This window comes from Heterodontus francisci, chromosome 18 (genome assembly GCF_036365525.1).
Source record: "Heterodontus francisci isolate sHetFra1 chromosome 18, sHetFra1.hap1, whole genome shotgun sequence".
NCBI classification, from domain to species: Eukaryota; Metazoa; Chordata; class Chondrichthyes; order Heterodontiformes; family Heterodontidae; genus Heterodontus; species Heterodontus francisci.
In genome coordinates this window covers 48,345,461-48,361,849 of record NC_090388.1, presented here as the reverse complement: position 1 = coordinate 48,361,849, position 16,389 = coordinate 48,345,461, and the positions used below count along the sequence as shown (strand labels likewise).

The window sequence follows — 16,389 nt, the reverse complement described above, 5'->3', positions numbered from 1 at the left end:
CATTGCAATCTTCATAAATAGTTAAAATTGCTTTTAGAATGACTGGTGGCTGTATAAGTACGTTGATGGGTTTTATGCTGCTGCTGCATCTATCTAAAGTGTAGTGCGGCAGATGATCTGTTCCTGGGGAGAGACACGAGGGGCTTGTAAAAAAAGAATTTCAAAGCATAAAAATTGCTGCTGGAAGAAAAGCAAAACACTATCACAGCACTTTCACAGAGTGCTGGAATGTGGGGATGGGGACTTCTTAAAAACCTGCATTGGAGCAATATATAAAACAGCTCCACTTAAACACTGCATTTAAAGAGAGTGGGTCTTGTTTAAAGTGGCTATCCATCATAGGGAAGATCTTCCTCTGTTCAGGAAGCAGAGTTAATGCAGAATGCACTGTAAGTGTACTCTGCTGGGGCCAGGAGCTGGGCAACTGTTCTTCCTCTTGAGCTTAATGTAATTGAAGAAGTGCACATGGCTGTGCTTTTGGCCACTGCCAAAAAATAGAAGAGGACTTATTGGTGTATCCTGAACTTCAAAGGTACCAGCACCATTTAACGGGCAGGTGCAGTTAGTGTCCCATGGTAGAGCCAGAAGGATTGTATTTTGTAGGTAATTGGAAAGGCTTATTATCTGGAGACTTTCTGTTAATGCGCGTCAAATTTTAGAATTAATATAGGTGTGCCAGAAGCTGCAAATGAAATGTTGCTGGTCTTTCTGTTTATTCAAAAGTTCAGCTCCTGTGAATGAGTTTGTGTTGTTCTGCCATGGCTGAGATGGCGGCAGCATCCCCAGCAGCAATCTGGACAGTACACCCTTGTCAGAGTCTTTGTCTCTGGATTTATTAGAGGAAATGATACTCACAGACAACACACAAGGTGATACGAAGGCTTTGGGAGACTTCATGTTATACTTGCTGAGATAAATGGCAGGATGGTTCTGGGGGAGGTGGGACTATTACAAATTGGACGGTCTACACCTGGTCCGGACTGGAACCAATGTCCTTGGCGGTGCTTTTGCTAACGCTGTTGGGGAGGGTTTAAACTAATGTGGCAGGGGTTGGGAACCAAATGAGGAGGTCAGTGGACAGTAAGGAGGTAGTAACTAAAGCCTGTAAGGAACTAGATAATGAAGTCAGCGTGACTAAGGGAAAGAGTAGGCAGGGAGCAGATGATGAAAGCAAAGGGACTGGTGGTCTGAGGTGCATTTGTTTTAATGCAAGAAGTGTAGTAGGTAAGGCAGATGAACTTAGGGCTTGGATTAGTACCTGGGAGTATGATGTTATTGCTATTACTGAGACTTGGTTAAGGGAAGGGCATGATTGGCAACTAAATATCCCAGGATATCGATGCTTCAGGCAGGATAGAGAGGGAGGTAAAAGGAGTGGAGGAGTTGCATTACTGGTCAAAGAGGATATCACAGCTAGTTTAGATTTAGTTTAGAGATACAGCACTGAAACAGGCCCTTCAGCCCACCGAGTCTGTGCTGACCATCAACCACCCATTTATACTAATCCTACGCTAATCCCATATTCCTACCACATCCCCACCTGTGCCTATATTTCCCTACCACCTACCTGCACTAGGGGCAATTGCTAATGGCCAATTTACCTATCAACCTGCAAGTCTTTGGCATATGGGAGGAAACCGGAGCACCCGGAGGAAACCCACGCAGACACAAGAAGAACTTGCAAACTCCACACAGGCAGTACCCAGAATTGAACCCGGGTCGCTGGAGCTGTGAGGCTGCGGTGCTAACCACTGCGCCACTGTGCCACCCCTGTGCTGAAGGAAGCTGTGCTGAAGGAAGGCACTATGGAGGACTCGAGCTGTGAGGCAATATGGGCAGAACTCAGAAATAGGAAGGGTGCAGTAACAACGTTGGGGCTGTACTACAGGCCTCCCAACAACGAGCGTGAGATAGAGGTACAAATATGTAAACAGATTATGGAAAGATGTAGGAGCAACAGGGTGGTGGTGATAGGAGATTTTAATTTTCCCAACATTGACTGGGATTCACTTAGTGTTAGAGGTCTAGATGGAGCAGAATTTGTAAGGAGCATCCAGGAGGGTTTTCTAGAGCAGTATGTAAATAGTCCAACTCGGGAAGGGGCCATACTGGACCTGGCGTTGGGGAATGAGCCCGGCCAGCTGGTTGAAGATTCAGTAGGGGACTACTTTGGGAATAGTGATCACAATTCCGTAAGTTTTAGAATACTCATGGACAAAGACGAGAGTCTTCCTAAAGGAAGAGTGCTAAATTGGGGGAAGGCCAACTATACCAAAATTCGGCAGGAGCTGGGGAATGTAGATTGGTAGCAGCTGTTTGAAGGTAAATCCACATTTGATATGTGGGAGGCTTTTAAAGAGAGGTTGATTAGCGTGCAGGAGAGACATGTTCCTGTGAAAATGAGGGATAGAAATGGCAAGATTAGGGAACCATGGATGACAGGTGAAATTGTGAGACTAGCTAAGAGGAAAAAGGAAGCATACATAAGGTCTAGGCGGCTGAAGAAAGACGAAGCTTTGAAAGAATATCGGGAATGTAGGACCAATCTGAAACGAGGAATTAAGAGGGCTAAAAGGGGTCATGAAATATCTTTAGCAAACAGGGTTAAGGAAAATCCCAAAGCCTTTTATTCATATATAAGGAGCAAGAGGGTAACTAGAGAAAGGATTGACCCACTCAAGGACAAAGGAGGAAAGTTATGCGTGGAGTCAGAGAAAATGGGTGAGATTCTAAATGAGTACTTTGCATCGGTATTCACCGAGGAGAGGGACATGACGGATGTTGAGGTTAGGGACAGATGTTTGATTACTCTAGGTCAAGTCAGCATAAGGAGGGAGGAAGTGTTGGGTATTCTAAAAGGCATTAAGGTGGACAAGTCCCCAGGTCCGGATGGGATCTATCCCAGGTTACTGAGGGAAGCGAGAGAGGAAATAGCTGGGGCCTTAACAGATATCTTTGCAGCATCCTTAAACACGGGTGAGGTCCCGGAGGACTGGAGAATTGCTAATGTTGTCCCCTTGTTTAAGAAGGGTAGCAGGGATAATCCAGGTAATTATAGACCGGTGAGCCTGACGTCAGTGGTAGGGAAGCTGCTGGAGAAGATACTGAGGGATAGGATCTATTCCCATTTGGAAGAAAATGGGCTTATCAGTGATAGGCAACATGGTTTTGTGCAGGGAAGGTCATGTCTTACCAACTTAATAGAATTCTTTGAGGAAGTGACAAAGTTGATTGATGATGAAAGGGCTGTAGATGTCACATACATGGACTTCAGTAAGGCATTTGATAAGGTTCCCCATGGTAGGCTGATGGAGAAAGTGAAGTCGCATGAGATCCAGGGTGTACTAGCTAGATGGATAAAGAACTGGCTGGGCAACAGGAGACAGAGAGTAGTAGTGGAAGGGAGTTTCTCAAAATGGAGACGTGTGACCAGTGGTGTTCCACAGGGATCCGTGCTGGGACCACTGTTGTTTGTGATATACATAAATGATTTGGAGGAAAGTATAGGAGGTCTGATCAGCAAGTTTGCAGACGACACTAAGATTGGTGGAGTAGCAGATCGTGAAGGGGACTGTCAGAGAATACAGCAGAATATAGATAGATTGGAGAGTTGGGCAGAGAAATGGCAGATGGAGTTCAATCAGGGTAAATGCGAGGTGATGCATTTTGGAAGATCCAATTCAAGAGTGAACTATACAGTAAATGGAAAAGTCCTGGGGAAAATTGATGTACAGAGAGATTTGGGTGTTCAGGTCCATTGTTCCCTGAAGGTGGCAACGCAGGTAAATAGAGTGGTCAAGAAGGCATACGGCATGCTTTCCTTCATTGGACGGGGTATTGAGTACAAGAGTTGGCAGGTCATGTTACAGTTGTATAAGACTTTGGTTCGGCCACATTTGGAATACTGCGTGCAGTTCTGGTCGCCACATTACCAAAAGGATGTGGATGCTTTGGAGAGGGTGCAGAGGAGGTTCACCAGGATGTTGCCTGGTATGGAGGGCGCTAGCTATGAAGAGAGGTTGAGTAGATTAGGATTATTTTCATTAGAAAGACGGAGGTTGAGGGGGGACCTGATTGAGGTGTACAAAATCATGAGAGGTATAGACAGGCTGGATAGCAAGAAGCTTTTTCCCAGAGTGGGGAATTCAAATACTCGGGGTCACGAGTTCAAAGTGAGAGGGGAAAAGTTTAGGGGGGGTATGCGTGGAAAGTTCTTTACGCAGAGGGTGGTGGGTGCCTGGAACGCGTTGCCAGCGGAGGTGGTAGATGCGAACACGATAGCGTCTTTTAAGATGTATCTAGACAGATACATGAATGGGCAGGAAGCAAAGAGATACAGACCCTTAGAAAATAGGCGACAGGTTTAGGTAGAGGATCTGGATTGGCGCAGACTTGGAGGGCCGAAGGGCCTGTTCCTGTGCTGTAATTTTCTTTGTTCTTTGTTCTTTGTATGACCAACCTATGATCTACCTGACTTTGCATTATTAGTCTCATTTCTATCCCTCAAATAAAAAGCCATTACATTATACCTCTCCCATGACTTTTACTCTTGGTTTATATTCGGTACTATTAGCTCAGCATTACGAAAACCAATTGTCTTGTGGTAGTGGGGGAGGGGTGGTGTGTGGGGAGGCCTTGACCAAGGCATTAGGATATAATATAAGCTATTTTGGCCTCTTAAATGTGCAGAAAGGTAAACTTACAGCTGTCAAATAAATAGATTGATGTATTTATTAGGTCAGAACTACACAAAAAAATTAGAATCTATCTTATGTGATGACAGTCAGTAGCAGCCTTGCAAGGGGCCTTGGAAAATTTTCTGTCTTCTTGATGTTATTCAGATAAAGCCAGTTTCAGCAAATTCTGCAAAAACTGACTTTTAATCACAAAATGGAGTTCTCAATACAAAATGGAATCTGAATACAACTTCACAGAGCAAAGCTTCCCCAACACTAACTGCAACAAGTAGACAAGCAGCAAATCAATTTCTTATTCAGAAGGCTAAAATATCATCCTGTCTCTTCAGGCAGATCATGTCTAAACAGCCGCTTTAGAATAAGTTTTTTGCACTGTGGCAGGTGCCGTCATTTTTGGATGAGATGTTAAACTGGTTTTGCCTGCCCTCTATGGCTATGTAGTGTCAGAAATATGTTAATGCCATTACTGGGCTGACCAATGTGCCCATGCCAATGCTGAAATATTACTGAAAACATCACTTACCTCAACACCACCCAGGTGTACATAGCATAAAAGAAGAAATCAATGAGCAATTTATAAGCACAAGGTACACTTACTAAACCCCGACAGGTACACTTCCTCTCCTACCATTAACATCACCTGCGGCAAAAGCAAAATACTGCAGATGCTGGAAATGTGAAATAAAAGCAGAAAATGCTGGAAATACTCAACAGAAATCAGTTCTGAAGAAAGGTCACAGACCACTGTTGTTTGTGATATACATAAATGATTTGGAGGAAAGTATAGGTGGTCTGATTAGCAAGTTTGCAGACGACACCAAGATTGGTGGAGTAGCAGATAGTGAAGGGGTCTGTCAGAGAATACAGCAGAATATAGATAGATTGGAGAGTTGGGCAGAGAAATGGCAGATGGAGTTCAATCCGGGCAAATGCGAGGTGATGCATTTTGGAAGATCCAATTCAAGAGTGAACTATACAATAAATGGAAAAGTCCTGGGGAAAATTGATGTACAAAGAGATTTGGGTGTTCAGGTCCAGTGTTCCCTGAAGGTGGCAACGCAGGTCAATAGAGTGGTCAAGAAGGCATACGGAATGCTTTCCTTCATCGGACGGGGTATTGAGTACAAGGGTTGGCAGGTCATGTTACAGTTGTATAAGACTTTGGTTCGGCCACATTTGGAATACTGCGTGCAGTTCTGGTCGCCACATTACCAAAAGGATGTAGATGCTTTGGAGACGGTTCAGAGGAGGTTCACCAGGATGTTGCCTGGTATGGAGGGCGCTAGCTATGAAGAGAGGTTGAGTAGATTAGGATTATTTTCATTAGAAAGACGGAGGTTGAGGGGGGACCTGATTGAGGTGTACAAAATCATGAGAGGTATAGACAGGCTGGATAGCAAGAAGCTTTTTCCCAGAGTGGGGGATTCAAATACTAGGGGTCACGAGTTCAAAGTGAGAGGGGAAAAGTTTAGGGGGGATATGCGTGGAAAGTTCTTTACGCAGAGGGTGGTGGGTGCCTGGAACGCGTTGCCTGTGGAGGTGGTAGACGCGGGCACGATAGCGTCTTTTAAGATGTATCTAGACAGATACATGAATGGGCAGGAAGCAAAGAGATACAGACCCTTAGAAAATAGGCGACAGGTTTAGATAGAGGATCTGGATTGGCGCAGGCTTGGAGGGCCGAAGGGCCTGTTCCTGTGCTGTAATTTTCTTTGTTCTTTGTTCTTTGTTCTTGAACGTTGACTCTGTTTCGCTCTCCACAGAGACTGCCAGATCTGCTGAGTATTTCCAGTATTTCCTGCTTTTATTTCACATTTCCTGCCATGTTTGAGTGAGAATTAGAAGTCTGCTGCATTGCCTGCAACTTCACAAAAGAATGGCAGCAGGCACCTCGATGAAGTTACATTCCTTGGTGCTCCTGCTCTGCAATCATAACTACACCAGAATAGCAGGGAAACCCCTTTTATGCATCTAAATGGGTTTTCTGCTATACATCTTGCAAAGTCACAGTGGTGGCTCAGGAAAAGCTCCAGTGAATTCCTTACTATTGTGAATTATTTGGTAGGCGGTCCAAGTCTTTGTGTTCTCTGCAAAAGAGATGCAAGGAGTATATCTACATAACGACTGATTGACAAGGATCCTTTGCTGGTCATCCAAGGTGTTGGCAGTGAGCCTGCTGCAGGAGCTGGTGCAAGCAAGGTAGGCGAGCATCTGGCTGTCTGAATGCAGAGGCAATTCAGGCCCTGTGTTATACTGGCAAAGTTACTTGGTCTTTGTTTTTAGAGGTAATGATGTTTTTGGAGCTGACTTACAGCTTCTTATCACTCTGACAGCTATCTGTCATTCTCTATGTATCCCACCTGATCCTCCAGTGCACAGTGACACAACGAGAATCTTGTTCTATGTATTACTTATTCAACTCAATAAAAAGAGTAAAATGTGCCAAACATGCTGTGATGCTGAGCAGCTGCAGCAAATTTAATTTAAGGAAATTTAAAAATAATGATATTGAAAAAATTATAGAAACAATCAAGGAACAACAGTAAAACAGAAGGACCCAGAAGTCCATGGGAGTTCTCCAAGTCTCTCACCGAAGTTACAGCAGAAGACCGGCACAACCGTCACAGAATGTCAAGGCCAAGAGCAATTTAAACAAATTAATCAACCATTGTGAGTTTGACCAACTTTTGAAGCACAATGTAGGCCAAGAGGACTGTTTATCATTGTCATCTGGGCAGTTTGGGGCCTAACCAAGTCCTTAATGATCTGTTCACCACAGTTAATACTGATTAATGAGCAAGCTGAACAAATGTCATCTCTGATTTAGTAAACACTCTCTCAGTTTGGAGGTTGTTAAAACTCACCAAAGCACAATAATATGCTCTGTATTAACAGTTGTTGTTCGAAGGTGCAGTTGCCTCCAGGAGACTCTGAGTTAGTTTCAAACAGAACTGCCAGTTTGCATTATCGAAGACAGAAGCAGAAACTTCTATTTTTACCACAGCAATATCTCTTTTATTCCTCTTTGATTTCATTTTGTTTGTCTCCATCTTGTGCGATAATTCCCTGCTTCTGCCACTCAATTACCAATAAAGGTGTAGGTGGATCCACCCTCTAATTTTTCCTTATCTTCTCAGATGAACATGGGTAAGGTCAGAACTCACCACATGGGGACTCATGAAACTTCATATGAAGATTTATAAAGAATTTACTATTGGATCTCTGCCATTTCCACTGTTAACTATTAAAAGATTGAACTGTGATCCAAACTTGCTGTAACCAAGCTTTCTCCCAGCCTTGCCCACAGAAGTGACTGTTACATTTAAATTCACACAATGGAGATATTGTTGAATGAATGGGTTAGCAGACTTTCCAAGTGCCTTTGCAATCAAGATTTGAATATATCTCAAGCTGGTAGGACGAGGCTCTCCCTGCTGGTTATCCGGGGTTAAGATGAAAGGAACTTTTTGCAACCTCTGTATGGATATTTACGGAATACACAGATTAGAGTTGACATTGGGCCTAATTTTCCTTGGTGGTTTTGCCATCTCCTGCCATAATGTCATAATGAGTTTGAGACAGTGATAGCAACAACAACACTAACTTGTATTTATATAACTTCTTTAACATAGTAAAACATCCCAAGGTGCTTCACAGGAGTGTTATCAAACAAAATTTGAAACTAAGTCACATAGGGAGATATTGGCCAAATAACCAAATTCTTGGTATAAGAGATAGATTTTAAGGAGCTTCTTAAAAGAGGAAAGAGAGGAGAAGAGGTTTAGGGAGGCAATTCCAGAGCTTAGAGCCTAGGCAGCTGAAGGCACGGCCGCCAGTGGTGGAGCGATTAAAATCAGGGATGCTGAAGAGGCCAGAATTAGAGGAGCATAGAATCTTGGAGCATGTGGGGCTGGAAGAGGTTATAGAGATAGGGAGGGTTGAGGCCATGGAGGGATTTGAAACTAAGGATGAGAATTTTAAAATTGAAGTGTTGCTTAATCAGGAACCAATATAGGTCAGTGAGCACAGAATTACCGGGTGAACACGACTTAGCGTAAGGTCACAGGTAGCAGAGATTTGGTGAAGCTCAAGTTTACAGAAGGTAGAATGTGGAAGGCCAGCCAGGAGTGCATTGGAATAGTCAAGTATAGAGGTAGCAAAGGCATGGGGGATGGTTTCAGCAGTGGATGAGCTGAGGCAGGGGTGGAAATAGGCAGACTTAGTGATGGGGCAGTCAGGAGCATATCTCGGGGTCAAATATGACAATAAAGTTGCGAACAGTTTGGTTCAGCCTCAGACAGTTGCCAGGGAGAGGAATGGAGTCAGTAGCTAAGAACAGAATTTGTAATGGGGTCCAAAGACAAGGCTTCAGTCTTCCCAGTATTTAGTTGGAGGGAATTTAGTTGGGTGGCGCAGTAGTTAGCACTGCGTCCTCACAGCTCCAGCGACCCGGGTTCTGTTCTGGGTACTGTCTGTGCGGAGTTTTCTAAGTTCTCCCTGTGACCGCATGGGTTTCCGCCCGGTGCTCCGGTTTCCTCCCACAGCCAAAGACTTGCAGGTTGATAGGTAAATTGGCCATTGTAAATTGCCCCTAGTGTAGGTAGGTGGTAGGAGAATTGAGGGAAGGTGGGGATGTGGTAGGGAATACGGGATTAATGTAGGATTAGTACAAATGGGTGGTTGATGGTCAGCACAGATTCGGTGGGCCGAAGGGCCTGTTGCAGTGCTGTATCTCTCTAAAAAAAAAGAAATTTATTGTTCAATATTGGATATCGGACAAACAGTCTGACAATTTAGAGACAGTAGAGAGGTTGAAAGAGGTGGTGGTGAGATAGAGCTGGGTGTTGTCAGCATACATGTGGAAACCAATGCTGTGCTTTCAGATGATGCTGCCAAGGGGCAGCGTAGATGAGAAATAGGGGACCAAGGATAGATCCTTGGGGGATACCAGGGGTAATAGTGCAGGAGTGGGAAGGGAAGCCATTGTGAGTAATTCTCTGGCTACCAGTGAATAGGTAAGAATAAAACCAGGGGAGTGTAGTCCCTGTTGGATGACAGTGGAGAGGCATTGGAGGAGGATGGTGTGTTCAACCATGTCAAAGGCTGCAGAAAAACGGAGAAAGATGAGAAGGGATAGTTTATCTTTGTTACCATCGCATAGTGTGTCATTTGTGACTTCGATAAGAGCTGTTTTGGTTTGTGGCGGGGTGGAAATTTGATTGGAGGGATTCAGACATGGAGTTTGGGAAAAATGAGCTGGGATTTGCGAGGCAATGACATGTTCAAGGATTAAATGTATTGGAGTTAAAAAAAATTAATGGAATTTACAAATTATTTGTTCACTCAACAAATGTCAATTTTCTATAGTTAATTTTCAAGGATGGGCAGTATGAGAATTGGAAAGTGTAGCAAGGAAACCCTGTCCTGAGGTCAGAATTAGAGCACATAGTTTAGTTAGTAAGAGGAAAGTTGAATATTAATATGCATCTAGCCAAGTTATAGCTAACATTTCTTTTAAAGGGGTCATTTTCCAACTTTGCACAATACAATGGGGAACATTATGCACTGTGATGCATATTAAAAATTCGAATATCTGTTCTGCATAATTCTCTGATCATTAGTATAAGCAATCGGAAAATCATGTGCAGATTTTCCCAAATTTCCAATTTGTGTTATTGTTGCACAAAGCTGCCAGTCAGAAGAGTAATGTCGGGAAATTATTTCTCAGATGATCAAAGTGATTCACTCTCTCGTGATAATATTGTTTACGTACTAAACACTAATTTCAGTCCACAAAAAGTATTGTGCTAATTAATAATACCTAATGTTTTGGTTCTCATTGCATTTTCTCCCCCTTTGTGCTGCCATTTGTTAATGAGCTTTCATTTCTGCAGGAAAGATTCGATTTAAGAGCTCTGAATTTTCTTGGGCTTACTGCAGCTGCACCAGTGTAACTTGACCTCACGTGCAACAAAAACACTGGGCGCAATCTTACCACCTTATTTTTTAAATGCGGACCTGGACCATTTCCGGGTCCTGACCTGAATGGTTTATGAGGTCCACCCGCCTGCACATTCTTCCTGCAGGTGGCTTGTTAATTGGACATAGGACCTCAAAACAGTAAGCTTTTGCATCAGCATTACAGGCAGGTTTTAGTAGGAAGCCATCAGTATGTGCCATTTAAATAACAAGACTAGAGCTTAATAAATGCTGAAATAAAATCCAGCTTGGGTCTATAATTCTGCCTAAATAGTGAAGACGCAGCTACAATTAATAATTTTTATGAACATACTTTTGAATGTGCCTTTTGCCCTTTAATTGCCTGCCACTCTTGTCTTTGCCAGCTGTTGGTGATTTTCAGCCCATTGCCTTTTTTCATTTATTACATTTTTTATGAGTTGGAGTCAGCAGCTCATTACAGCGAGCTTTTTGCTCTAAGCCGAGACCTCAGTGCACCAGAGCAATTCCGCAGATGGAGGAAAGCGGGTCATAGAGATTGGATTAAGCTAAAGTGATCTGAAGGATAACATTTGATTTTTTTTATTTGGAGCTGCTAGAACTGCAGGTTTATCTTTCTGACTGAGCTCTGCTCTTCAGTGATGCGGATGTAAGTATTTCATCCTAGACAGTGCAACTAAGCAGAATATTCCATATGGTAGTTTGATATAGGGTGAAAGGGAAACAACTGACCTCCCATTCACTTGGTCAAGCCCAACTCCCTCAACACCTCCCAAATATTAGTTTCAGGAATTACCGTTCCAGGAAAATGTGCAATTTTTAACTTCGAAAGACTCAGTGGAGAGTAAAGTTGGGCCGGGTATAATGACAGTGGCCGGATTTTTATGTCAGAGTGCAGACCTCGCCCACCAGCCAAAAAGTCAGGTGCAGGCCCTCCTCTGCTGGGCCTGGAAGCCACGCCGTGACTTTACGTTGCCCAGGCCCTTAATTGGCCTCGGACGGGACTTCTGCCCTTCTGAGGCAGGAGGTCCCGCCTCCAAGAGCTGCCGGCCAATCAGCGGGCCAGCAGCTCTCCAATCCCAGTAACACCACCGCAAGCGGTGGCCACTACTGGGACTGCACCCAGCGAGAGGAGCAGCGATGGAGGAAGCCCTGGAATTGAGGTAAGTTTGTGAGGCCTCGCTGGGGACAATTGGCTTGGCCTCAGCAAAGCGAGGGTGGGGGAGGCTTCGGTCGAGAGGGCAGGGGGAGCAGTTCCAGCGGGGGCGGCTTGTGCCACTGGGGGTGCCCTCCATGGGGCATAGGGTGCCCAATCAGGAGGTTCCTCTATCCCCTCGGACCCGCAAGGAGGGCACTTGGTATTACCGGGTGGCCTCTTCAGCAGCAGCGGGAGGAGTAATTGGCCACTTAAGGGCTTTAATTAGCCTGGGGTGGGTGGGGGGGTGGGGTGCATCCCTCGCCTCCCACCCAACTTTATGCTCTACCTGCCTCCAGCCCGCTCCAATGGGGGCCATAAAATTTCGGCCAGTGTTTCTCCTGATCTTGTCAGCTTCCCAATGGGTGGTTTAGGTTCAAATTTCATCTCAAATGTCAGTATCAAACACTCTGACTTCATGTGGGCAGGATAATAATTAACATGGTATAACGGTCAGTACCATGCTTCCAAACCTATCCTTGCCAAATCTTTTCATAGATTCATCGTCAAAAAGGGCCAAAATCACCTCCTTAAAATATGACTATGTCCAGTCCACCCTCTTTCCCATACAAGGGAATTGCAAAGCAACATGCATGTAGTTTATGATGGCAATACTTATTTAAGCTGAACTTTGAGCTGCTTTGAGAAAGGTTTTCGTATGCATCACCAGAATTGCATCTTACAGCTTTTGTGCAAAACAGACAAAGATTATCTCCAAGCTTTGCATGATATCTTACTGAGGATGCAACAAATTAATATTTAGATTTTCTTTTCATGCCTTCTATGACTACATAGTAATCGTATATACAGAGATGGGTACACTGATCTTGTCATTTCTCCTTAATAATTGATCATTTTCAACATTGAGCTGGATTTATATTTATATATATATTCGTGCTGCAGTAGCCATGGATAATGGCCTTTCATGCTTTTAAATAGATAGTGGGATTGGTTCACTGTCCTCTCATGAAAGTCCTGAGCAGTGCCATAGTAAATAGGTGAACAAACATGTAACAGTCCAGTAAATGGAAGTCAAGCCCTAACCTTTATCTGCTATCTAGTTGGAGTTGAATTTTAACTGACAGAATAGTGACACTGTGTTAGATGTAAAGACTGTAGCTAGTGCTGTGGTTGGCTGGTTGGTGCAAACACAGGGCAGACACTCCTTGCTTTTCAGTGGGAACAAAGGGGGAGGATTACTTTAATGCTGTTCTCCAGTCCTGACCACTTTTTGCCTATTTGCTGCTATGCTTTCACTCTGTTTTCCCCTTCTTGCTTGGTCTATTGCACAGTAGCTCCATCAAGAAGATTCCCTCTGCCACACTTTCATTTATTCTCCTCCTTCATCATGAACTCTGAAATTTTATTTAGTAAAAGGGAACATTTTCATGACACCTCTGGGTATCTTCTATATCAAACACTTAGGCTCTACTGAAATCTATGGAGCACTGATTTAAGTTCAGCAGCCCGCTACATCTGCTGAACTTCAAATTCCTGACTCATCAAGGGTATTCACACTCCTTGCATATGGAAAACCAGGATAAGGATAAGGGCATTTAGGACAGAGATGAGGAGAAATATTTTCACTCAGCAGGCTGTGAATGCTCAGGTGGGTGAGTATATTCAAGACAGAGATCAATAGATTTTTGCACCAAGGGAATCAAGGGGTATGGGAAGAGGGCGGGAAGGTGCTGTTGATGCAGAAGGTCAGCCATGATCTTATTGAATGGCGGAGCAGACTCAAGGGGCCGAATGGTCTACTCCTGCTCCTATTTCTTATGTTCTTATGTGATGAGGTTGCTCACCTGTCATGAGCATGTTTTGGAAAACGGCAGGGATGCTCGGCAGTAGGTTAGGTATCTCGCTGCCAGGACAGACTCAGACATCATGGACCTATGTATCAAGGTAATTATGCTATAAATAAACTATACATGCTCAAAGCCTATGTGAGAAAACTGAAAGTATTGTGAGCACAGAGAGGCCTCTGAGGATGAAATCATTTAAGACTAAACAGAACATCTTGCTATCAAGTGATGTTTTAAAAGAAGAAAGCAAGTACATTTGTGTGGTTTTTCTTCTTGCTTCCTCTTTCCTTCCATATGGAAGGTACCATCCCACATGGGCTTCAGAGGTAAACAGGGAAAAGTGCAGTACAAGTACGTTCTGTGTATCATTTGAACCCTGAGATTGGATTATTGTTTACCTTACTGAGAGGCATTTCATACTATTTACAGCACAAAGCTGTCAGCAAAACTTTCACATGAAATTAGCTTTCTGTTTGTTTTCCTTAGATGATAGCAGCTTTCTTTGACACCTCTTATCCTTCTCCTTTGAAGACAAAGTTATAGTTTCCTAGTAGCTCAGTTACTCATTGACCTAACCAGTTGAGCTACACAGGTGCCATGCCTGATTCCTGGTTTGTGCCAGTTAGCTTATCCCAGCCAGGACAGAGGTTGGGATACTACAATGGGCTCCAACACTCCTGAGATACAAGGGGAAAAAACAATGATGTTTCTGCTCATATCCAATAACTGTCCTGGAAGTGTATATGTTTGCATGTTGTGTGAGAACAGGATCAGTCTTCACTGTGAACAGTAAAATAGCCTGTCTAAACTCACTGCTTAGAGTCCCGCTGCAAGAATTGCCACTTAGGTGAGGTACCCAAGGACACCCAGTGCCCGTGCAAATATTCACCAGCAAAGGGTCTGAATTATCTCTTCCATCACATCAGAATATCAGATGGGGAGGCAGTTAGTCTGTTCTCTGCCACTCAATGTCATTTTAGCGCTTTCCCTCTTGAAGTAACATCAAGTGTACAATAATTCTGTTCAAATATGGATGACTACACCATAATGAGACAGAAAATACAAGAAATGTTATGTGGTATATTTGCTGTCATTTGCACCTGAGCAATACTGTTTGCTAGGAACGCCACATTTTCCTGACATCTGTCAAAATGAATCTGATTTAAAGGTTGCAATAAAATATGGTTTTATTAATTGCAATGGAATGAAAATTGGATGGCTCCTAATGGTTAGATGACTATTGTCCATGCGATGAAAATGACAATTTACTCCAAAAAATTTAAGATGTGACTGATGAGGTACAAGTTACTCGACTGTGCTGTCCAAAACCCAAGGCCTATTTTAAACACACAATAGAGAATTCACACCCCAAATGGAGGAATCAACTGACTATATTTCTTCTGTTTTGTTCCAGTTGTGTTGTTGATGAGATGGATTTTTCTAACATGGAATTGGATGAAGCTCTGCGGAAGTTCCAGGCTCATATTCGAGTGCAGGGAGAGGCACAGAAGGTTGAGCGACTCATTGAAGCATTCAGGTAATAAGAATGATTCTTTTCCAAAGACTAATTGCAGGTAAAATCAAGAGTGGGCTTTTGAAGTGACTTGGAACCTTTTACAATAGCTTTAAAAGTATACTCAGTTTTCATTTTCATCATTTGTAAATATGTTGGATTGGTCTGCCCACTCATTAGCTTTCACCTCTTGTTTTTCAACCAGATGATAGTGATTTAGAATTTGAAGTCTACCTGTCAACTAACTCACTTTGCTTGTTTGAGTCTGATTTCTTCACCAGTTGATATACACACAAAATGTGTAACTGGTGCATCTTTTCAAATCACAATAATCATTTAAACACATTAAACTTTAATTGCATTAAAACTCACTTCTATGTTTAAAGGTTGAATACTAGAAAAAGAAAAGTAAATTTATGGATCCCACACATTAAGAAGAAGATATTTCACATAAATCTTCATCAAAATTTCTCCATCATAGAATACTGACATCTGGCATTTCATTAAGACATATTTCAATATTGAGGAGATAAACCCTGCTGATGCACAGCTGATCTACATAGACATTGGGCTAGAAATTTGTGTGTGTTCATTTAGGCACTTGGGGAGGAGGGTAAGTACCCTGTGCCAGAATGGTGAGATCCAAACTCCCGAGACATTTGACCTCAGACCTCATTATAACAGAGGTGGTATGGCCCAACAGCAAACAAATGTAAAGGAAGCTCTGGCTACTGTTAATATTGCAGAGATCCTCAGGTAAGTGGGTGTGGGGGTCCACATTGCGGACCTGGCATCTGCGGTGTTAGGCGGCCTGGAGCTCACAATTGTGGATCAATGCCAGGGGTCTACAATCGGGTCAAGGCCAGGGGAAGGATGTTTAGTGGTCACATCCAAGTGGGGAAAGGATCGGGGCTGGGAATTGGCGGCGATGGGTGGGTATAGAGGCAGTCAAGACCAGCAGGAAGAGTTCTGTGACTGGTGGCCACTGCTGGATGTTAAATATTTTGTGTTCAGAAATTCCTAAGTATTAATTAAATTTCTTTTACTGATGACCATTTTAGTTTGAACAAGCTGTCCTGTACTTATGAGTGGTCTCTTCAGACGGTGGCTGCATGAAGTTGTTCCATTAGCTTGTAATAAAGAGGATACCAGGAAGTGTACAGTGCTAACTGGCCTACAGTTCGGCAGGGAAATTTTACACTTATAAAAAATAAAACAATC

The 16,389-nt window shown here is 43.3% G+C and overlaps 1 protein-coding gene across 1 annotated transcript in view; it reads left to right on the top strand.

The window, feature by feature from the left end:
• LOC137379862 (IQ motif and SEC7 domain-containing protein 3-like) overlaps nucleotides 1-16,389 on the top strand; it is a 189,806-nt gene that overhangs the window by 26,397 nt on the left and 147,020 nt on the right. The window contains exon 3 of the mRNA XM_068051254.1: nucleotides 15,070-15,192. Within this exon, the coding sequence (XP_067907355.1) occupies nucleotides 15,070-15,192 (123 nt within the window). The remainder of the gene's footprint in view (nucleotides 1-15,069; nucleotides 15,193-16,389) is intronic.